This window comes from Marmota monax, unplaced genomic scaffold, assembly GCF_021218885.2.
Source record: "Marmota monax isolate L192 unplaced genomic scaffold, Marmota_monax_Labrador192_F-V1.1 WCK01_AAM20220418_F8-fsc00046, whole genome shotgun sequence".
NCBI lineage: Eukaryota > Metazoa > Chordata > Mammalia > Rodentia > Sciuridae > Marmota > Marmota monax.
This window is the reverse complement of record NW_026692486.1, coordinates 304,233-329,052: the sequence shown is the minus strand read 5'-3', so window position 1 is coordinate 329,052 and position 24,820 is coordinate 304,233. Positions and strand designations below refer to the sequence as shown.

At 37.7% G+C, this 24,820-nt stretch overlaps 1 protein-coding gene across 5 annotated transcripts in view; it reads left to right on the top strand.

Moving 5' to 3' along the window:
• Cryz (crystallin zeta) overlaps positions 1-24,820 on the top strand; it is a 26,473-nt gene extending 1,653 nt beyond the window's left edge. For 2 of the 5 annotated variants that reach the window (XM_046443153.2, XM_046443158.2), the window contains exons 2-9: positions 3,978-4,101; positions 5,518-5,670; positions 9,405-9,568; positions 14,146-14,197; positions 18,447-18,596; positions 23,171-23,272; positions 23,365-23,460; positions 23,901-24,820. In XM_046443153.2, the coding sequence (XP_046299109.1) occupies positions 3,991-4,101; positions 5,518-5,670; positions 9,405-9,568; positions 14,146-14,197; positions 18,447-18,596; positions 23,171-23,272; positions 23,365-23,460; positions 23,901-24,062 (990 nt within the window). In that variant the 5' untranslated portion in view covers positions 3,978-3,990 and the 3' untranslated portion in view covers positions 24,063-24,820. Of the gene's footprint in view, positions 1-194; positions 389-1,124; positions 1,325-3,977; positions 4,102-5,517; positions 5,671-9,404; positions 9,569-14,145; positions 14,198-18,446; positions 18,597-23,170; positions 23,273-23,364; positions 23,461-23,900 lie in introns of those variants that run through there. The other 3 variants (XM_046443154.2, XM_046443155.2, XM_046443156.2) reach the window with 3 other exon arrangements.

Genomic DNA, 24,820 nt, shown 5'->3' with positions numbered 1-24,820 from the left:
GGGTATGCCAGTGAGGGTGTGTTTAGGAATGCTTGGCATGTGGGATAGGCACCTAAAATGGAGACCATTTCTAAGCATGGGCAGCACTGACCAATAGGATGATGGCTTGAATGGAATAAAAGTTGGAAGAGCAAGGAGGCAGCAGCAGATGCAAGCTCCATTCTTCTTGATCAGGTTCTTGATTGCTGCTGCAATTAACTGAGGCTATCAGTTTCTAGCTTCTTCACTCTTCCAAAGCTGATTCTCCAGAAGCCTTTGGTCTCTAACTAGGGTAGCACTATTGATCCCTCTTGTTCTGGGACTTTAGCCTCTTGGACTGCGAAGCTACTGGTTCTTCCAGCTCTCTAGCCTGCAGACGGCCATCAGGGACTATACAGCTTCTGGTCCTGTAAGCCAGCCTAATAAATCCGCCTTTTATAATTATACTTCCTGTTGATTCTGTCCCTCTAGAGAACCCTTGACTAACACAGCATGCCAGAAGAACTCTGCCTGGTTAGTTGCAGTTAATCTTCACAGGAGCCCCATGCTCCGGAATATTATCTCTATTTTCCAGATAAGGGAATTATTAATTTTCCTAATAGAATCATGTCTATTGTATTTCTGCTGAATTTCTTGACTTACAGGCATTTGAGAAATTTCAAACTAAGTAGATACTTAATCATAAAATATGTAATCCTACCTGAAGTTTAATTAAATTTTATATTTCTAACTCAGTCTCTCACACTGTCAACATTATGAAATTTATTTCTAGAAATTGAGGGTAATCTATGCCAAAATTTCTAAGGTTGAAGGTTAAAGGATTATATAATAAGGAAAAAGATCTGTAAAGTGTAGGACTTGGGTTCTAGCTTTGTTTCTGTGTGATCCTGGCCAAGTCTCTTAAGCTCCAGCAATGTTTTCTCATTCATAAAAATTATTTTTATGATTATTGATTTTATTTTTACTTCCACATAAAATGACACTTTTAACCACTGTTGTTTCTCTGTTGTGAAAATATTTTTATAGAGTTGAAAGACTCATGCTTTTTTAAAAAAAGTCAGATATTGTGGGAGTTTCAGAATTATCATAATTTGCTATCAATATGTCATATTATTTTATTTTTATTCTAATTTCTATTGACATAGTACCTGTATTATGAAGCAGATGAGGAGCCCATAGTTGATTTAAAAGGCAGAGACCAGATTGGAGCCTGACCAATCACAATGGCCAAGGCTCTGGGGAAATAAGATCAAGAGAAGCAGATCAGAAGAGACTGCTGTCAAGGTCATGCATCCCATCTCTGTATAAGCTCCTATGGAGGATGTGGTAGTACTGGGCAAAGCAGGTGGGTCTTCTAAATCCAGTATTAAGGATGAGTCTTCTGTCCTTTGTTCCTCCCTATTTAGCGGTTTCCAGAACATAGGGGAAACAATGTATGTTAGATATAAGGTACATATCCTATTTTAGAGCAATTTTGATTTTTATTATTACTACAGTTTTTTTTAAGCTAATGATCTCTGCTGATGGAAAGATGTGAGCACTTGAAAGAAACAAATAGTAAATAGGTCCATACTGAAAATGGAAAGTTATGCATCTTACATGGGGTGTATGAGAGAGAGTGAGAGTACAGAGTGCACAGGATCTGCAGGAGTAGGGCATTTTCTGTGTGTCCTTTGTATTTTCTGGGTTTAGTATAATACTTCACGTATATTTAATGTTCAAAAACTACTTGTCAAATAAATAAGAACCACTTATTGGTATTAAAATTTTGTTTAAATGATTATCTAGACTGGATTCTTTGGGGATAAGACCTTGTTTTCCTAACCAGGTTCTGTAAATGTTGTTATATTGAAGATGATGATAGAAAATAGAATGAAGTATATTTTTATGAATCAGAAAGAACTAATGCTATGTGCCATATCTACTGTGTAGTAAATCTGAGTGGAAACCCAGTTTTCAAATGAGGACACAAGCTCACAATGTTAACTGCCTTGCTCAAGCTATGAGGCTAGTAAATGATAGAGCTGGGATTCCAACCTAGGGCTATTGGACTCCAAACACACACACCTTCCATGGTACCATGTTGAAAACAACATTAGCAAACAAACAAACAAAAAAAAAAAAAGGATAGACAAAAGCTGTGTTCTTTTTTCTACCATTCTACCATGGGAAACTCTGATCTTTTTCTGTTTTATTTTGTACTCTTTTGTGTCTGTGAGGTACTGGGGATTGAACCCAGGAATATTCTATTGCTAAGCAACATCCTTTTATTTATTTTGACTTTTTTATTCAGAGTCTTGCTAAGTTGCTTAGGGGTACACTAAGTTGCTAAGGCCATCCTCAAGCCTGCAATCCTCCTGCCTCAGCCTCCTTCCTGAGTTGCTGGAATTACAAGTGTGTGCTACTATGCCAAGCTCTGCTTTCACTATCTTGTCTATGAAAAGTCCCAGTTTGAGTGAAAACCTGGAAAGAACTGTAGTGAGATTGCTGGGTACGACTGTTTACCTTTTCTGGGTCCTTTGGAGTGATCCATCTACCTGCAAAACTGTGTAGCTGCTGTGCTGTCTGTGCAGCTCTGTTTATACCCTGGGTCTGCATCTCCCCCTTTGGAAAATTTCATATTTTCCTTTGGAAATTTCACGTTTGCCTTTGTGCTAGGTGCTGTTTTATAACAGATCATTTGAACTAAGGATTTTAAAATGGTAAATTTCTTATTAATTATATCAATAACTTTCCATTAATAATACTACCAAAATGCTTTTGGCCCTCCTTCCCCCACTCCAAGCACACATGGAATGACACTTTGTAACCAATATAGGCCCTGGGCTGAGTAGTCCTGTGCTGAGCTCTGATAAAAGTCTGAATTCTTTGATCACAGGTCCTACTTTTTGCAGCTCTTTCAGATTGTAGTGTTTGTGTTTAAGGAGTATGATTATTGCAGAAGTTAGCAAAGATGTTCTAAGCAGTAGCATAATCTATAACAATATTTGATTTGCTTTACTTCAAGAAATTATAATAACTCACAACTAAATTTATGGAACTATAGTCAACACCTTTTCATTACATCTCTACAGGTACAGAGAATTTTCCAAAGTTACATGATTTTATATCCTCATGCTCTTTGCCTAAGAGTTTATTTTAACTCTCAACTTTCATTTTATTCTAATATTAACAGTGGTAAGACATAAAGGTTAGCTAAGCCCTTGTAATTTACAAAAGATTGTAAAAATTGCCTAGTGTTTTTTTAGTTTTTAATGTTTTTTCCCCTTTTGTTAAAATGATCTACATAAAGCCAAGTGCTTCAGTTTGATACATCTCAAAACTTAATGCTAAATGAAAAAGCAAATTGCATAATTAAGTACAAAACAACTTAAAGTTTGCAAAACAACCTAAAGTTACAAAATAGTAGCACAGATTGCTTACTACTGCACATGGGTGTGTTAGTGGTAGAATGTACTTGGGAATGATTAGTACTGGATTCATTAATGAAAGGTTCAGAAATGGTTTTAGGGATGAGCACGACAAGCTTCATGTTTTTAAAGATTTAGATTTTTAAAATGTTGAGGCTTGTTAAAGTTAGGTATGAAAGTGTTTAATTATATTCTCCATATTTGTCTATGCTTGACATATTTCATAATTTTATCAAAATGAAGTCTATTTATCTAATAAATCTTATATTATCTCCTAAAATTTTCAAGATGTTGCAACCCAAGCTTATACAAAAGAAAGCATAAGATATGGTATCATGTTGTCTATCCAGATGTTTCTGTTTGCATGTTTGATTACCTTGTTGAAAGCACTGAATCCCCACAGGAAGGCTTTGTAGCTGAAGGATTTGTAAGATGAAAGATTCTTAAACATGAAATGAGATCAGTGGTAAGCTCGTGACTTAAATTGTTGTTTGAAAAATTGTTTGATCTGCCCCCTCCAGGGTGGAGGTGGGGGAAGCCTAGTGATAGCCTAAATACAATATGACAATATTTTAATTTTTTTTTTAGTATCTAGGTCACCATGGCAACTGGACAGAAGTTGATGAGAGCTATTAGAGTTTTTGAATTTGGTGGACCAGAAGTACTGAAGCTGCAGTCCGATGTTGTAGTACCGGTTCCAAAAGAGCATCAGGTGGAAATAATACCCTCATTCAGGCAATGATTACACAGAATGTGAAACCCTAGCACATCAAGTTAGTGTTCAAAAGCAGCAGACTAACAATGATTTATAAAGACATTGAATTTGGACAAAGTTTACACTGGTTATATGCATGAACTCTGGCAAAATTAACATAGAGCTAAAAATTAGTGAAGTAAACATATGAAAAGAAATAACCTCTGGTTTTAAGAAAATTTTTGAAGTTGAGAATCAACTCACATAATGTAATAATTAGATTTTTCTGAATGGAGTCATAAGTAGTTTTGATACCTTTGTTTTAATCAAAAACTTCCTTGGTTTTTATTTTGCACATGATGGGGAAAAAAAATTCCTTCTGCATTCATACTTTTTCACTTAAGAATTAGGAGAGTTTAATTGTAAAGCTTAATCATCTCAAGTGACTTTAACAATATCCTTTTGATTCAAAATCATGTGTTTTTATTATTGTACCTTCCATAGCTCCCTAGTCTAATTTCCTTAGCAATCCTTAGAGAGTTTTCACAATTTGGCTTTAACCTACCTTTATAAATTTATTTCTTATCACTCCCTCAATAGACAGTGCTGTAACAACATCAAACTTTATTCATTTCCCCAAGAAGCCCTTTCATTCCTTCTGTCTTTGCATGTACTATTCCTTTTGTCTAAAATGATCATTTTCCTCCCATTCCTATAGAATCTCTACTCATCTTTTAAGACTCAATTCAAACACTGCTTCCTTCTTTAGGTTTTCCTTATTCCTATCGCAGAGTTCATCACTTTGTATTAAAGAAAACTTGGCTTCTATATTAGAAGTAACCTCAAAATCTTAATGTTTCAAAAATAGAAAATTATTTCCCACGTTTTAAAATGTTGGTGGGTAGTCCTCCAGCAGTGACTTAGGAGGACACAGGCGTCTGTGCTCATGGGGCTCCACCACCTTCAGCACCTGAGTTCTGAGGTTCCCAGGAAAGGATATAGAAGCACAGTGTGGATTGCCTAGGAAGGTTTTGATGGGCCAGGCCTGTAAGGGGTTTTCATCACTTCTGCTCACTGTCTGGCACTCAGGCCCCTCACTCCTCTTAACTGATAAGGAGGCTAGGAAATAATGTTTCCCATGTGCCTAGGAAAAGGAGGAAGTAGATTTGGTAAAATATAGGGTCTCTGCCACACATATCCTTAAATATTTCTTCTAGTGTTTTCCCAAAATCTTTTTAATATAGCACATAAACCACTCTGTTTTATTTTGTATTTACATATTGGTTCACAAAATTAGAATGTGAGCTGCTTGAGGGAAAGGATTAGTTTGTTTTGTTTTCTCCATTTTTATAGCCCCATAATCCATTTGGTTATAGCGTAACCTTAGACTAATGCCTAAATGCTCTGTGTAACTAAAATGCATTGTCATTTCAGGTTCTAATCAAAGTCCACGCTTGTGGTGTAAACCCAGTGGAGACATATATCCGCTCTGGTACTCATTTAATTAAGCCAACCTTACCCTACACACCTGGCACTGATGTGGCTGGGGTAATAGAGGCCACAGGAGATGAAGTATCTGCTTTCAAGGTATCACATTTTAAATTATTTCCATTTTGACTTACTTTAAAAAAAAACATTTTAGCATATCTTTAAAACATATCTGCATTTAAGACTTTCAAAGGCCCCATTACCCAATTTCTGCCACTTGGGGGACTCCTCTAGTCAAAAAAGAAATGTCTTATCCAGAGGGTTTGTTTGTTTGCATCAGTCGGAGCAAATGCTGGATGATTTCTATATCTAACAACTCCACAGAAGGAACTGTGATCTTTTTAGTTTAATAAAAATATGTAAGAACACAAATAAGGAAATTATACTGTTTCCAAACTCTTGGTATTACATAAGCCAGTTTTATAAATTTAGTTTTACAAAATAAAGGAAAATTGAATTCTTTTGAAGGATGAGAAAACTTGAAAACATGCGAGGTCATTGTACAGTTTCAGAACTGAGTCAGAGCAAGGTCAATGGAAATGTTTTGGTCAGGGCTTTTGTTATTTATATGCTAAAAGACATATAAAGCAGATAGTATATTCATAGCATACTCATGTTCTAGCATCTTTTCTGATAATTTCTTGACCTACTCAACTTTGGCAGCACATTTACCAAAATTAGGCTGGGATGGAGAAGATTAACGTGCCCCTGTACAGGAAGACGGGTAAATTCATACAGCTTTCCACTTCTCAGCCTGTGGCAATCTGGCTTCTGCCCCCACGGCTCCACTGAAACGATTCTTGCTAATGTCACTAATGGCCTCTGTACTGCGGAAGTTAATGGGCCCTTTTATGTCATTATCTTTCTTGACTTCTCAGTGACATTTGACACTCTTAGCCACTTAACTTTTTCTTAAACAAAAAAAAAAAAAAAAAAAAAACAACTTTTTTCTAAAGCTTCTGTGACATCATTTTATCCTGTCCTCTCTTGGCTTTCCCCTCTGAGCATTCTTTTTCAGGACTCTTTTTCTCTGTGTCCTCCTTAAATCTTCGTGCTGCCCACGGCTCTTTGTCCCTGTTTAGATCTCGGCTTTTTGTATTTGATGTCTTTCCTGATGATCTCAGGCCCTCCCTTTATTTCCTTTATCATATGTGTTATCTTAACCTAGAATATTCTACTGAGCTGTTCAAAACAGTAGCCACTGACCCTATTGACAATTAAAAATTCCAAATCAAATAATTTAAATTCAGATTGAAAGTGCAGTTCCTAAGTCATACTAGCAGCAATTCAAATGTTTAGTATTCACATGCATCTAGCTGCTACTCTACCAGTCTTATGGTAGAGTATAACCTAGACACAGTAGGACAATATATTAATTTTTTTCTTAGTATCTACCAGATAGTACAGATATCTGAATAGATTTCTATCAGTACAGAAGTTCTGTTGAATAGCCCTGGACCTCCATAGCCAGGCTCTGGGAACCTCTTACTCAGTGAATCTACAAGAAAGCTCATCTTTTCTCACTGCAGATCTGCTCCTCTCTTATGTAACTGCTTTGGCAGCTTCTAGGGTTTGAGGCTCATCTTAGAACTGCATTCTCTCTCCTCTTTCCATACCCAGCACCTATAGTTTAGTTCAAGCTATCTTACCTACTTAACTACACCTCTGACCTGGGATTCTGTGGTAGATACTTAACTTACTACCCTCTCTCCTTTCCTTGAGAATCTGCTCCTACTCTAGAATCTTTTCCTATCATGTAATTCTGAGCATTTTATACCTCTATTTTAATTCTTGCATTAATTCCTTATAGATTTCAGGGTATGGATGAAACTCATTGTTATGGAATAAGAGGGTTTCATGCTCTCTCCCCCTATCTTATCATTTTTATCTCCTACTCCTTCTCACTCTACAACTTACTCTTTACTAATGAACTATTGTCCTTCCCTGCACATCCCATGCTCTCTTATGTCTGTGTTTTTGTTCATATTGGTTCTTCTGCCTGGCAGAAGAACTAAACTGAAAGTTATATACATAGAGTCAAGTAACTTCATGTTACTTTTGTAACTTTAATTTCTTTCCATTTTATTCCTGAAATCATTACATACCACACATGAAGTATGTAATGCCAGTACTTACCTTTTTTTTTTTTTTTGGTACAGGGGATTGAACTTAGGGGTGCTTAGCCACTGAGCCACATCCCCAGCCCTTTTTTATATTTTATTTAGAGATAGGGTCTCGTTGGGTTGCTAAGTACTTCACTAATCTGCTGAGGCTAGTTTTGAACTCGACATCCTCCTGCCTCAGCCTTCCGAGTTGCTGGGATTACAGGGATGCACAACCATGCCCAAGTTTAATACTTACCTTCCTATTGAGAATTGATGCTTATAATGTCTCAGCATTTATTCCCGCCTCTATTTCTTTGCTATCTTTGTTTTCATGACTCTTGTTGATTATTCCCAATTCTTGTTTTCAAAATCTTGTCCTATCCTTCAAGTTCTACCTCAGATATTAGCCACTCGATGGAGCAGTTCCTCCATTTTCTCAACTTAGAAGCAATTCCTTTCTTTTTCTTTTACCTCTCTTTGATGGCTCCTTGTGTTTGTTTTGCTTTACAATTATTTCTGTTCTTCTCTCTCCTCCTAGAGTTTAGGGTGCTTAAGATTAGAGATTGTGTCTTGCTATTAATTTTCTTTGCAGAACTCAAAATAATGCTTTCCAAATTGTGAATTCTTAGTAAATGATTGAAATTGAAATCAGTTCAACAAGAGTTTAAGCTGTAAAAGCAGGATTAATCTTAACCTAGGCATGCTTGACCCTTGCAGGTGACATTATTAAGTGGTAATGCTTGTCTTTGACTCTCAGGTACCTTTTGGATCTTTTCTCATCTCCATCCCACAGCATAATGTTGTTACTTTTTCAGGTTTCTTTATTATAGGACCAATTAAAGCATACTAAGTAGTCATTGCCTCCATGTTTTGCCTATTCCAAGGAATATTTACCTTTATTTCCCAAAAAAGAGGATTTAAGGGGGCTGCTTAAAGTGAGCAGAATGATTTTCTAACATGCAAATCATACTGGACCTCTAATGCCATGCATGTGCTTTTCAACAGCGAGGGCCCAGCAGGAGTTTATTGAGAATTTACATGTTTGGTGCTAAAGTGAAGAAACCTATCCTGGCTTGTCTTGCTGTTGGGATCCTGGCATGGTTTCCTGTTTCTGGATTTATGCATAAAAAATGATAGGAGTGCATCCATGGAGAGGATTTTGAACAGTTGTTTGTGTATTAAAGAAACTTCACATTTTTGTTTATTCTCTCTGGTATTTTGTGTGTGCATTTTGTGTGTGCATGTGCACGGACACACACACATACACACACACACAATAGCAGTTTGTATTAACTACCTTTGACAAATTGATTGATCTGAGGAAATTACAGAACTTCTTTGTACCTCAATTTCCCCATCTGTGTAGTGGGATAAATCTAAAGTGAAGATAATAAAAGTGCACATCTTACATAGGTAGTTGTGAAAGTCAAATAGGACCAATAAGTCACTGACACAGTGCCTAACATAGTAAATTCTCAGTAAAGATGAGTTGTCATCTTTGTCATCATCAGGCTATTCCCAGATTCCTTCTTTTATTTTTTTTTCTATTTTCTTTCATTGGTTTCCATTAAGAAAACATTTAAAAATGTTCAGTATTTTAAAATTATTTTTTATGCATTCCTAAGATGTAGAAAACAATATATAAATACACATTTCTTCTTATAAAGGTTACAACTCATCTTGGCATAATTTTGAAGCCCTGGTGCACATATCTATCTCTTCCCCTAGAAAGGTGACAGAGTCTTCAGTACCAGAACAATCTCAGGGGCCTATGCAGAGTATGCTCTTGCAGCAGATCATACTGTTTACCCACTGCCTGGGAATCTGGACTTCAAACAAGGCGCTGCCATCGGGATCCCATACTTTACTGCCTTTCGAGCTCTGCTCCACAGGTAATGACACACTCAGTAAATTTTATAGCTAGTGCCAGAGGAGGGCACTGTGAACCGCCATTCTTCCTGCCATCTGTCATGTATCTGTCTGTCACTTTGGGTTACTAGTTTTATACCATCAAACATTTATGGAATGGAAACTGCTGATTTGGGTGATTGTGCAGATCACTGGGAACACAAAGCAGAGCAAATACCATCTTCATGATGATCGCAGTAGTGAGGGAAATAGACATAAGAATAATAGTATTTCTATGTAATGGGGAAAGGACAATGGTGACATGTATGTGGGGATTTGTGGGATCACAAAGGATGTATGTAGTGATGAGGTTTGGCCCCTGGAAGATGTGTGAGTCTTGGATTACATTAAAGACATGGTTCGGAAATTCTGTTAGCTATTGGATTCACATGTGCAGCACCTTAAAAGTGCAGCAGAGGCCCCCACCTCAGCTCTCCCCCATCTGAGAATCTATATTTTGGTCAAATCCCCTTGGCATTTGAAGAACATCAGGGAATTTGCCTGGGGAAGGGTAGCTGGTAGGAGCAAGGACATTCTCAACAATGGGAATAGAATGATGTGTGGGGAAAACAGTATGGTGTCTAGGGAGAGCTGTAGCAATTTGGTTTTGTTGGGTAAAAGACTTCAAAGAGTGGCAGAGAATAAGGTTGGAACATAACCTCTCAATAAATGATAGCTATTATCATCAAACAGGCAGATTTCAAACTGTAGAAAACTAGGCTGTGGAGCTCACACATTCTTAAGGAAGTTTTGGAGGTCATAAAGTGTTTTATTCAGGAGAGTGCTGTTGTTATATTTGTGATTCATTGAGATCACTTATCTGCTGTGTGAAGGATGGATTTGAGGACAGGAGGAGCAACAGATAGGAGAATACTGTAGGAGTTTCCTCTGGACAAAATTCTTGTGATACAAAGTAAAGGTCATGGTAGAAGAGATCATGGTAGAGGATGGAGAGGAAAGGACAACTATATAAAGTTGTCTATCTAAAGGACAACTATATAAAATCAGGAGGATGTGGTAGTTTTTTGCAGGTATATAATGAAGGAGAGGGAGAGCTTAAGGATACTTATAGCTTTTTAGCTTAGATAGTATATAACTACGACAGAAAAGGAGTAGAAAGTCTTGGTAAACTGTTTGGTTTTGGACTTGAAATTGTGAGACAGTCGTCCCATATCCCAATAGAGAACCTCAGTAGCCTGTAGGATAAAAGAATCTGAACCTTAAAAGCTAGGGATATAAATTTGGGCAAGTCATCATGTAGGTGAGTAGATGAAAAGTGGTGGCAGTCCCTTGGGGAGTGAGAATAGGACCCTTGTGAACATTTAAGAGCATAGGCAGATGAAAGTTACAGAGTCCTCAGGGAGCTGAAGGGAATGGATATCCCTAAACCAAGAGTGTGGAGATCACAATATTCATGAAACACTCAATAAGCACACAGGCTTTGAAGATAAAAGACCTGGCTGGGCCAGAGTCCTGTCTTTGCCTAAATGACCATGGTCAAGTTACTTCCCCCTCTCAACTGTAGTTTACTAATTTGAAAAAAGTGGATAATTACAGAGTCTACCCTCTAGGGGTGTGTTGAACTATGTGTGTGAAGCTTTTAGGGTGGCATCTGGCACAGAGAAAGTGCTCAGTTTGTGTTGGTTGTGGTAGGAGTTGTGGCTTCCTAGCTAGGAAGGAGGGACACCAGCTGTCAGTAGTGATCAGGGAGGAGTGGAGAAGGTTACTGTTGAAGAGAATGGGAGAAGGGGGAAGAGGTTCTTTTTTTGGATTTTTTTTTTGGGTGGGGGTGTACAAAACTTGAACATGTTTATAGCTAAGAAAGGAAGGGAGGAAGGAAGACTGATGGAACAAGATCTTGTATAAGGCCACATGGAAAGGACTTAGGACATTGTAGAGAGATTGGCTTCAAATATCAAAAGGACATATTTACCCTAGAAGGGTAAGGATCATAATTATGGAAAATTCTGTGGGGGTATAGAAGGAGCTTATGTGTGATTGCTTCACTTTTCATAATGAAGTAGGAGGCAAAGTGATCTCTTGAGAGTTAGAACTGAAGGGCACCAAAATACAGTGTTATAGGATTTTCTTCCATAGTACTAACCATTTGGATAAACATTTGAGGAAGTTAAGTTTTAATGTTAATCCAAGACTGGAATATTAATAGCAAATGGAATAGTTCAAAGGAACTGAGAGCACTGAAGAGAGAGAACTAGGGCACCCTTCCCTGGGGTCCAGGCTGGGAAGGAAAGGAAATGATGGCAGGAGCAGCAAGTGAGCAGATATAGAGCTGGTGAGTGATAGCCATGTCTGTGAATTGAGGAAGAGGTTTTGACAGAATATGGGCTCTCAAAATCAGGGCATCAGGACCAGGGTTGTAGCTCAGTGGTAGAGCACTTGCCTAGCATGGGTGAGGCACTAGATTCCATCCCCAGCACCACATAAAAACAAACAAATAAAATAAAGGTATTGTGTCCATTTACAACTAAAAATATGTTTTAAAAAAATCAGGGCATGAAATTCCTGCTGCAGCATTGGCTCTTGGTATCTGACATTTCTTAGGTACAGTGATAGTTGGCATTCATCAGATTTAGCCTGAAAGAGAATGGGTAAAGCAGAAAACCATTTAGGAATTGTGGCACTAGATTTTCTTCTTGGTGGTTGTTGAAATCTAGAATAGGGCTGGATTCAGGTGGAAGAGAAAGCCTGTATGTCAGGTGCAAAGAGTTTTCAGTGACCAGAGATAGTAGAGGACAGCAGTGTGAAGGCCAGCCCGCTGCTGGAACCCAGGCCATGACCCCAAGGGAAGAGGACTATGCTAGTCAGGGCTGTCCCAAGAGACTGAACCAACAGACCCTGTGTATGTGTGTATTTGTGTGTGTGTGTGTGTGTGTTTACACACACACACACACACACACACACATATATATATATATATATATATATATATATATATATATAAAAGCAAATGTTTGTATGTATTGATTGATTGATATTAAGGAATTGACTCATGAAACTGTAGAGGTGTGCAAGTCTAAAATTTGATGGGATAGGTCAGCAGGTGGAGGCTCAGGAAGAGTTGCAGTTTAAGTCATGAGGCAGTTCACTGGCAGGATTCCCTCTGCTCAGAATGTCAGTTTTGTTCTATATAGGCCTTTAGCTGATTGGATGAAGCCCACCCACATTATAAAGGGTAATCTGCTTTACTCAAACTCTACCATTTAAAGTGCTGGTTTCATCTAAAAAAACACCTTCACTACCCAGAATAGTGTTTGAACAAATATGAGGCCCAGGTGAGCTGATAAATAAAATTAATTACCACAATGACTCCCTGCAGGGGCCGTGATCACAGTAGCAGGGATTTAGAAGAAGGTTTGCCTGCACTCACCCCAGCCCTGGGCATTGAGAAGAGCATGTTTTTATAAAAGTTATAAAATTTATAAGATTATAAAATTTATAAAAATTCATTGGAATGTATTTCGTATTCTAGAATATAACATTAATAATCCTATGCCCTTATTTTTTATTTTGCATTTTATAATGTCAAATATTTTTAGTATTGATTATCTCAGTTTATCATTCAAACCTTCAGTTTAACTCAGTGTCCTCAATCCCCTTATCTCCAAGTGAGAGTGCTGGACAGGCATCCTTTGTTGCCATTTATCAGCTGTTGTCACACAGATACAGCAGGGCTCCAGGCTCCTGTGTTCTCACTCTCACAATAAGCATGGTGTCCCTGGAGAGTGACCACCTCACATTGTTCTAGAAAGTAAGAGCTCTGCCAGAAGAGTCAGATTTGGATCACATGGCAGCTGCTGGCCGTGACATTAGCACTTGCCCATATGGAAGAGTGGCACATCCCCGTTGGTGTGTATTCTTTGTTTTCGGTGTGTCCCAGAAGTGTAATAATGTGAACCAGCAGTAAAAAGAATATGTCTTTTCACTAGAGGATCTGGACATTTGGGGGGTGGCATGGGACCTCTGTGACAGGATTTATTGTAAGTCCTTTGCTGACTCAGCACTGTTTTCTGAAATCAGAGCCTAGAGGCTGGTGCCTCTTGATGTTCAGAGGCAAAGAGAAGCAAAAATATTTTCTTATCCCTGGCCAAAAATAGGCTGGCTTCTGTGTTTACTTGAGTATTACTCTGGACCACAGAATGAAGACTTAGCTGTAATAAACCTGCCTGGAGACACTTTCTGTGGGAAGCTGGGGAAGAGAGACTCCAGTTCCTCGAGGCTCAGCAGTTCCACTTAATGTATCTACGAGGACAGTAGCCTCTCAGAAATAAATAGCACAGTGCCTGGCATATAATGACCCCCAGTAACCATTTGCTGAACAGATATATGAACTGAAGATTTCCCTTTATCTGTGGCTCTAAAGAACCATTATTTGATCCTGTGGAGTGTGAAGAATATTTTGGGCTGTATTTCAGGATGTATCTGTTCTTTGGGTAAATGTTGGATGAACTAAGGGTAGAAATGCCTTGAAGATAATGACAAAACACCAGCATTTAATTATCTTTAAAGAATAAAGAGATGGAACCTCTGCTTTCTTTTACAGCGCCCGTGTGAAAGCTGGACAGAGCGTTCTGGTTCATGGGGCTAGTGGAGGAGTAAGTATTTTTTTTTTAAGTTTATATTTAAGTGAGCTTGGGTATATGGGTTTCACAGAGTTCAAGTTGTTTTTTAAAAGTCAAATTTATAAATACGGTCATGGCCACTTTTGTCCCTATCATATGGTGAATGAAACTTTTTCAGTCTCCTAAAGGTGATTGTCGTTACCTTATGAGCATGTTTTAGCTAATAAATTCCACAGAGCATCTCATCTTAATGTCTGTATTAGACTTTTTTTACCTATGTTGGGGGTGGACCAAGATAAACTGGCTTTGTTTTTGCCTTCAAGTAGCATGTTACAAGAATATTTATTGAGAATTTCAGACAGTTCTAAAGGTTAATATTAATTCCGTATTCCCTTAGATAAGGAAATAAAACTCATTAGAGCATCCTCTGTGTGGCCCCAGACTGCAGCGAGAAGCTACACTACTCAGTCCTTTTTACCTCCCCTCCTTTCTTGCCTGCTGCGCTTTGATGACATTCATGGCGTGCACGGTATACAGCTGTGTCCTTAACACCACAACCCAGGGCTTAAGATGCTAATGTTGGGGAGGGGGGCGAGGGCTCAGACCTTGTAAAATAAGCCCTTCACAGAAATCACCCAGCACCAAGCTGTCAGAAACCTCTTCAAGAACCTGGCTGCCAATGGGCCTCTGAGGAGCTTAGAAGAAAAGTTAGAGCTCTGAGGTTGGAATTTAACAAGAAATCCACATGACCTCTATCCTGCACAGAAAGGCTTTGGAAATTTTGGAGACAAGATTTTGTGTTTTCAAAATAAAGGGCCCAGGCTGAAGTGGCTCACCTTGAGGAAGCTGGTTAACCCTTTCTGAGCACTGTGTGTTCTGGAGAGTACACTGTAAAAAGTAATCTATTATGTGGTGTATTATGCCCTGAATAATGAGAATGGTATCCTGACCTCCAAAAATGGACATGTGATTCAGAGAAGGCAGTGCATTTTTTGTCTATTTCTTTAGATGAATCACAAGGTTTTACATCTAGCTTCCTGTATACCTCAGATCAATTCTGAAGGACTTCACTGCTCGGACTATTTACTAAAAACACCAAGATTGTCTTTATGGGGCTTGAGAAAATATGACAGATAAGCTCTGTCAAAAATGCCTATTGTTTAGCTCCAGAGAAGAGGCTATTTTTGGGTTAGGTTAAATTTAACCCTAAATAACTGAAGGTCTGTCAAACACATGCATTTATTTAAATTGCTCTGGCTTTCTGAGAGTGACCTTATGCTCTGTGTAGTAGAGAAAGATTTCAGTAGGAAGGAGAAGAGTTTAAAGAAAAATCTCCCTTTATTCTCTTTATTCCCTTACTCTCTTATAAAAAGCCCAGTTGCTTCACCATGTTTTTTTTTTTTTTAAGGTAAAATCCACACTGTTCTTGGAGCTGGCTGTTTGTTAAATCCTTGCCTGGCAGGGATAGGCTGGCGACCTGGTGTGTGAAGCGCTTCTGATCCTCCCTGCCCTATCAGAAGGAAACAGAGTGCTGGGTTTTGCCTTGCTTCTGTTTGTACTTTCTGTCCTCATTTAATTCAAATTCCTTTGGGATTATGTTGTGTGTTTAAAATGGTGTAGGATTTATAAACACAGCTATTGTCCTGATATGTTGGTGGGGAGTGCCCTATTTTAGTGTTAGCAAAATAAGTACGAGAAAAATAGTTGCCACATAATGGTGCATAATCTATTGAAAGAGTATTGCTGGTAAAATTGTTGATGAGAAGAGAATAAACAGTGCTTTTACAAAGCTATCAAGTACCCTTCAAAGCAGAGCACAAGGAAATATACTTACATTAAATCTTTATTTTAAAATGTGGTTTTATTAGAGGTCTGTGATTTTTAATAGAAATTCAAAGTAGCAAAAGTCCATAGTGATAACCCAATAGCATACTGTGTTTCATCTAGTTGGATACCTCTGTTGTCCATCAGGTGGTGAGTTCTGTGCATTTGTTGGTGTGTTGTTTAGATCCCATAAGTGCCTGCCATAACCTGACTGTGTTAGATCATCATTCCCATGTGCATTATAATCTTTAAGGTCTATTTCAGGCCTGGGAGTCTGTGATTGCTACAATTTTAATCAGTTTCCCTCTCATCATTGTTCATTTAGATTATTTTCTGTCTTGCCCAACCAAATCCTTCCTCTAGATCAGTGGTTATCTTTGGCTTGGGTGTGTATGGGTGGGGGAGTGATTCCACATCATCTGCTCTTCCTTTTCCTGTCGATGTCTAGAGACATTTTTGGTTGTTACACTGGGGAAGAGGATTCTGGCATCTAGTGAGCAGAAGCCAGGGATGCTGTCAAACATACTTCAATGCTCAGAATAGTTTCCCACCACAAAAAAAAAAAAAAAAAAAAATACGGCCCAAATGTCATTAGCACTAAGTCAAGATTTCATAAAAGTATGTGACATTTATCTATATCATTGATTTGGCATATAGTAAAAAAATTATTTCCTGGTATTGTTATTTAAATAATTGCTCCTTTATCTATGTTCCTAAATTACTTTTCTCTTTTGTACTAAGCACCTTTATCTGGCATTCCAGTGACTTCGTCCACCTGTAAGATGATGAATCTCAAGTGCATTTACCCATCTCTGAAGTTCAAGTCTATACCCACTCTGTCCTCCTCTGGGGAGTGCTGTGCAGCTCCAGTGTGTTTCAAGTGGGCTATTGCTTTCACAAACATGATGCTCTTGGTTAATAAAGCCAGTTGATCTAGCCAAAGACCCAAGAGACATCCTTGACCTTCTTCCTTGCCTTCCATATTTGATCTGTGAGGAAGTCACATCAGTTTACTTCTAATTATATGAATTGTTTTTGTTCTTTCTCCTGCCACTACCTTAGTCCAAGCCAGCTTCATCTCTTATCTAAACTGTTACACCAGCTACAAAATGATCTTTATTCCCCTTTCCTCTCCTCTTTCTTTGTGCCTCGCATATAATTGGAGTGACAAATTTTAAAGTCTAAGTTGATCATATACTACTACTAGACCCTCCAGTGATTCTGCAGAGTTTTTAATAAAATCTAAAGCATTTATCTCACCTCTAAGGTCCTGTCACTTTGGCTTCTCTTTGTCTCTCTGGACTCATCTTCCTCTCTCTCTCCCTTGCTTGAGTCACATTGACCCTCTTTCTGTTCTTTGAACACCTCAGGCACATTCCCACTCCACCCAGTTCACTACCTGCCCCATCCCCCGAGTGGCTGCCCTGATGTTCATGTGGTTTGTTGTTCACTTCCTTTAAGCCTCATTTCTCAAGAGTGGCCTTTCCTGATAACCCAAATTGCCCCTTTCCTTATTTATTTCTAACCCAGTAGCCAGTTTTATTTTTTTCTTAGCATTTACCATTTTCTGAATTTATTCTATTCATTTATTTATTCATGTGTTTATTATTTTCCCCTCTCCTTAGAATGTTAAGTTTCTTACATTGATCCTCTTTAACACAAGAGTAAACACTCAATAATTGAGTAGCACAGTTAATTTGCCCATGTACCTGTCTCTTTTATTTAAATGGTATAGGCCTTATTTGTTATTTAGTATATTTTTTAGTATGTTTTTTAATGAGTTGAAGTATAAAGTCAGTGAGAATTTTCAGATCATCTTTAAAGCCCATACCTTCTGCACAAAGCAGATGCTAAGCAAACATTTCAATTTTGATACAGTGGTTAAAAATTCATGTTCTATAGTCTGATATGATTTGGTCCAGTCCCTGTTACCTTTCTGTATGTGACTTGGGCAAGTTACTTCTTCTTCTGCTTCTTTTTTTTTTTTTTTTTTTTTGTACGGGGGGGATTGAACCCAGGGGGTACTTTACAGAGCTACATTCCTAACCCTTTTTATATTTTTATTTTGTGACAGGGTCTTGCTAAGTTGCGTAGGGCCTTGCTAAGTTGCTGAGGCTGGCCTTGAACTTTAGATCCTCCTGCCTCGGAATAACAGATGTATGCCACAGTGCCTGGCAAGAAACTTAAGCCTCCTTGTATGAGGAATAGAGACAGAAATAATATTTACTTTAGGATCATTGTGAGGATGGAATAAATCAGTATATAGAAAGTATTTAACATGGTACCTAGAACATTATAAGCACTCAATACAAGTGAGCTATTTTTCTTATTTCTTTACAAGCTAAGTTCCTTAAAGATAGGTTAAATCCCAGAAGGACCTGAAGCTCATTTAATGTTTATTAAGTGTTTTCAGGAATCCAGAAAATATATAACTATTGTGTTATATTTTGTTTTTCAGGTTGGATTAGCAACATGCCAAATTGCTAGAGCTTATGGCTTAAAGGTTTTGGGTACAGCTGGTACTGAGGAGGGACAAAAGATTGTTTTGCAAAATGGAGCCCATGAAGTATTTAATCACAGAGAAGTTAATTATATTGACAAAATTAAGGTAAAATTTTCTCCAGTATATATATAAAAGTCTAACATTGTTGATTGGAGACTTACATTTTTTAATACATTCTTTTACCAACTACTCTCTTAAAGTTGTTGCTTCTTTCTTTATGACTGTGTTTTTATGCTTATTTGTGTTTTAAAGTTTTAATTAATTTAAAAATCAGATGTCTCGTTTTTCTAATTTTACTATCATTTCTGTATTGTGTATAAGTACTAAATAAAATATAATATCCCTAAAGCCTTATGGCTATAAAAATTGATGCTCTTTAATGCAAATCACATTTTAAATACAACTATAGTTTTGTATTTATAGCTATGAGTTATCCTTAATATAATTTCTACTGATGTAAAATTTCCATGCAAGGTGAGATACCTGGTATCTGTCTAGTTTTCTTATCTATAAAGTATTGGTTAACTGGGTGCTGGAGGAGTCATCCATAGTGGTGAGGTAGTATTTAGTTAGCTGCTGAATATTAACAGAGTTCTGGTCAATTCTCAAGTTCTCCATTTGCACTCTAGTAGCAATTTGCTAAACACTGATTACTTTGCTAATCCTCAAACCACAACTTCCTTATGTTAGAAAGAATTAGGATTTCTCAGGTACTGAATACTTCTTAAAATAGATTAACTATGGGCTGGGGATGTGGCTCAAGCAGTAGCACGCTCGCCTGGCATGGCTCAGGTTCGATCCTCAGGACCACATACAAACAAAGATGTTGTGTCCGCCGAAAACTAAAAAAAAAAAAAAAAAAAATTAAAATTTTCTCTCTCTCTCTCTCTCTCTCTCTCTCTCTCTCTTTAAAAAAAATAGATTAACTAGGGAGAAACACAAGTGAGAGTTCATTATCACTAAATCATCTCACCAAAAAACTGATGAAAGAGATTTCTTGTGAATTGTGCTGCTATGAACATCGATGTAGCAGTATCCCTGTAGTACGCTCTTTTAAGGTCTTCAGGGAATAGTCCAAGAAGGGCAATAGCTGGGTCAAATGGTGGTTCCATTCCCAGCTTTCCCAGGAATCTCCATACTGCTTTCCAGATTGGCCGCACCAGTTTGCAGTCCCACCAGCAATGTACAAGAGTACCCTTTTCCCCACATCCTCGCCAGCACTTGTTGTTGTTTGACTTCATAATGGCTGCCAATCTTACTGGAGTGAGATGGTATCTTAGGGTGGTTTTGATTTGCATTTCTCTGACTGCTAGAGATGGTGAGCATTTTTTCATGTACTTGTTGATTGATTGTATGTCCTCCTCTGAGAAGTGTCTGTTCAGGTCTTTGGCCCATTTGTTGATTGGGTTATTTGTTTTCTTATTGTTTAATTTTTTGAGTTCTTTGTATACTCTGGATATTAGGGCTCTATCTGAAGTGTGAGGAGTAAAAATTTGTTCCCATGATGTAGGCTCCCTATTTACCTCTTTTATTGTTTCTCTTGCTGACCCAGATGCCCTTCAATAGATGAATGGATAAAAAAAATGTGGCATTTATACACCATGGAGTATTACACAGCACTAAAAAATGACAAAATCATAGAATTTGCAGGGAAATGGATGGCACTAGAGCAGATTATGCTTAGTGAAGCTAGCCAATCCCTTAAAAACAAATACCAAATGTCTTCTTTGATATAATGAGAGCAACTAAGAACAGAGCAGGGAGGAAGAGCAGGAAGAAAAGATTAACATTAAACAGATACATGAGGTGGGATGGAAAGGGAGAGAAAAGGGAAATTGCATGGTAAGGGAGGGAGACCCTCATTGTTATACAAAATTACATATAAGAGGTTGTGAGGGGAATGGGAAAATAAACAAGGAGAGAAATGAATTACAGTGGATGGGGTAGAGAGAGAAGATGGGAGGGGAGGGAGGGGGGATAGTAGAGGATAGGAAAGGTAGCAGAATACAACAGTTACTAATAGGGCATTATGTAAAAATGTGGATGTGTAACCGATGTGATTCTGCAATCTGTATTTGGGGTAAAATTGGGAGTTCATAACCCACTTGAATCTAATGTATGAAATATGATATGTCAAGAGCTTTATAATGTTTTGAACAACCAATAAAAAAATAAATTAAAAAAAAAAAAGAAAGAGATTTCTTGGTCATATGTCCAGGGATCTAGGATCCCTTACTCAATCCTAATACCATTCTCCAAAAATATTTGCAAAGATGGAAATGGCCTGTTATTTTGCAGATGTGTTTCTTTGTTTGGCAATAATCTGATTTCAAGTCCATAAGGTCTTGTAGCTTCCATCCCTTCCACTGATTGCTTCTACTGAAGTCTTTTCCACTCTCCAAACACATCACTCTCCTAACCTATCATCTCATTCCTTTTCTTTGCTCTCCTTTTCCACCAAACTTCTCAAAGAAGTTAGTAAGTACTACTGCTTTTCCTTCCTCACCTCTGATTGCAGTTTTGCTTCCTTTCCAACTTCTTAAACCGCTCCTCTGAGGTCACAGTCTGCTCCTCTTATCTCAGTTCTCATCCTGTTTGATTTTTTGGAGCATATGACCCTGACCACATCTCCTTAAAGCTGATTCTCTTCTTGCTTCTCTGACTGTTCACCTTCATTTCTCCTTCCTCTTCATATGAATGAAATATTGGTGTTCCCTGGTGGGTTTTTTTGTTTGTTTTTTTTTTATCCTGGTCTCTCTTTCATGTGCTAGACTTTCCCCTAATCAACCTCATTTGTCCCATGGCTTCAGGTTTTACCCATGTGCTGCTGATTTCTAGAACTGACTCTGGCCTGATGTCCATTCCTTCATGCTGCTAGACTGCTAGACCTCACCACTCATCTGCTCACCCAAGATAGGAACTCTCATTTTATTTTAATCACCATTCTCCCTTCCACCCAAGTTTGTGACCTCATTCTGCTAGTTTCACCTCTCACATGCCTTTATGCAGACCTTTTTTATCTATTCCACCCACCTGTGACTTAGTTTAGGCCTCAATTTCTTTAGTCTTAACTATTAATCATAGATTAGCTAATAGCCCCTTTTGTCTTTTCCACTTTTTAATCAGACTTACTTGTGTTCTTCCTTTAAAAAAAAAATACCCAGAAGTAGCTAAAATGGCAACTGCTTTAGAAAAGGAATTTTTGACCCTCAGTCCCTACTGCTGTTGCAGAGCCTAAAATAGTGCCTGGTTCATGAATGGATGCACAAATTCCAAATCCTTTAATATGGCATTCAATGTGTTGTTGCAATCTGTATCAATTCTACAGTCCCCTCTCCCACAGTGCTGTGGTTTGGAGGAGCAATCCCCAGAGACTCATGCATGAAAGGCTTGGTCCCCAGCCTGTGTCACTGTTGGGAGGTAGTGGAACCTCTCAGAGATAGGGCCTAGTGGGAATCTTTCAGTTGTATGGAGACCTGACCTTGAAGGGGATATTAGGACCTTAACTCTTCTGTTTCTCACCATGAGGTGAGCAGCATGCTCCATCATGCACGCCCCCCATGATATACTGCATTGCTATAGGCCCCAAAGCAATGAGGTAACTAACTGACCATAGACCAAAACCTCCCAAATTGTGAGCCCAAATAACCTTTTTTTAATTTAAATTGATGTTTTGTTAACATAACAGAAAGCTGAATAACATGCACCTCCTCTCCCTGCTACTCCTCCTCACCCAGATACATACTTCAGTTTTCCTAGAGTTCCAATCCTTGACTTATCAGTTCCTTACATTTTTGGTATCTTAAATTGAGACTTACTCCATCTCATGTCTGGCTTCTCTCACCTGCCTTCCTTTCTTTTTGCTTAGAAAATTATTTTCCATACCCTAGGCTCAAGTCATTGCCTCTGTGGTTGCAGGCAATCAAATTTTTAATCTTTTTCTTCTATCATTTATGGCTTATTCTGATAATATAGTGCTTAGGCCATTAAATTCCAGCTCTGCCTAGTATTTTCTCTTTCTTCTTAACTTTGTTTTTAGCTCACTATGTCCATTCTTTGCATTCTAGTATAGTATCTGCCATGGATATTCTTTTTTTTATTGATAAAATGAATATCACATAGATATGTCTAGCTTTTTAAAAGAGCCAGATGGAAACCAAATTCTAAGAGCCCAAAAGAAAATAATTAGTGTGACAATCAGATACAATCAGATGATAAACCATTTGGAACAAAACTTCATGTACAAACACACACACACACACACACACACACACTCACACACACAAATCCTGCAACACCAGAGTATTTGTTACTTAATAAAAATGGAAGCCCTCTGGGGTTTATGGATTTTGATTTGTTCATTTCTTTGTAAAAGACATTTTAAAGATGTGAAATCTTTGGCTAAGTAAAAAGTGGTTTATAGCACCTGAAAATTCCAGGGAGACTTTATTTCATTACATCAATTTATCCAGGACAAACCTTTATCATTTTAGATGTTGTGGCTGGTTCCTTGGAGTTACATCATCATTATATAATTATATCATTTTAAAATTTACATTGTTATTCTTAAAAACATACCTTATGTGTCATTGTCACTTGAAGTGCATTTCTGTAAAATAATAGCTATTTTACAGTTTTTTCACTTATTATCTTACTTGCCATTCTTTTTTATTATGTAGAAATCTGTTGGTGAAAAGGGGATTGATGTGATTATCGAAATGTTAGCTAATGTGAATCTTAGCAATGATTTGAATCTTCTGTCATTTGGAGGAAAAGTAATAGTAAGTATTTTTCATTTCCACTTTAAAGTTTTACTGCAGTTTAATGCTCTCCTGCAGCAATCTTTGACTGTAGACCTGTTATTTCATAATAGGTTGTTGGCAGCAGAGGCCCTATTGAAATAAACCCACGGGCCACCATGATGAAAGAGTCTAGTATAACTGGAATCACTTTATTTGCATCAACCAAGGTAGGAGAAGAAGTGCTTCTAATTTTGTTAACTTGGACATTGGTACAGTTTGCCTAGTCTGACAGCGTGAAGTTAGGGTAGATGCTAAGCTTGGTTGTCTGACCAGAGGAGTGGGTAAGGTTAAGCGACCTGATGGGTAATGAAGGCAACAGTACAATTTATTACCCAAGTCAAGACTCATGAAAGAGAAAGGTGATACTACCAGTAATTATTCAAGACAATAGGTATTTTATAAACTAACACTATCCCAGGCAAATGGAACTTATTGTTATTCTTTAGAGAACTAGTTTTTCTGTAGTTCTGGACAAATTGACAAAAGCCACCCATTTGTAGGAGACTGTTTGTGATATAAATCTTAGAATCTAAAGTTTTTGAAAGCTTCTAAAAATTAAGTCATATAGTCTACTACAAAAAAAAAAAATATTTTTACTCTCTTTTAGGAGGAGTTTCAGCAATTTGCAGCAGCCCTTCAAGCAGGAATGGAAATTGGTTGGTTGAAACCTGTGGTAGGGTCTCAGTATCCCTTGGAGAAGGTGGCCCAGGCTCATGAGGATATCATTCGTGGTAGTCGGCCTCCTGGAAAAATGGTTCTTCTCTTGTGATAATTACTTCTTCTATAGTCTTCTTGTGCAAATAGGAGGCATTCTGTCCTCTAGACTTAGCCTACAGTTTCTTTAATTAACATTCAATTGATTTAGTGAGTTTCTCATATTAAAAAACAAGATTTTTTTTTCTTTAAGGAACAGAGAAAGTGGAGGAAAACTTATTTTGTAGCTAGCCATATTTTATATGCCTTCTATCTCAATTTAAGGAGTCGTCATAGTAGGGAAACAGCATGTTGGTGGTCATATGGCATTAGTGTGATTTCAGAAATCTTGAGTGATTCTACCACTTGATTAAAATGTGCGAATTTAGCATAAGACTCTTTGATTTCCAAGCCTACTTATTTGTATCAACAGTTCACTAATCTTCTCTGATTACCCCATAGCTGTAATGGACCTGAAACTCTCTAGACATTTTCATACTAATCTCATTTGAACTTGTAATCTTTTGGAAAGGCAAAAATATGTAATACCTGGAGAAAATTTTTTTAGTTTTCCCAGTAATTCCCAAACTACTAGAATATGCACTGCATTCCTAATTGATTACCATTTCATGCTTTTAGTCCATAATGCTAGGTGCAGAGTCACCAAACAGGTATTTCTTGATTCATTAGGTTTTCAGAGTAGATTTAAGAGTTACTAGGTTTTGTGATGTGGGTCACATATTGTTATTTAAATTAATAAGTTCACTAATTTTGCACACTAAGAATGGTCTGCTCTTTTTTTTTTAATTCTGTAATAAATCCTATAGAATATTA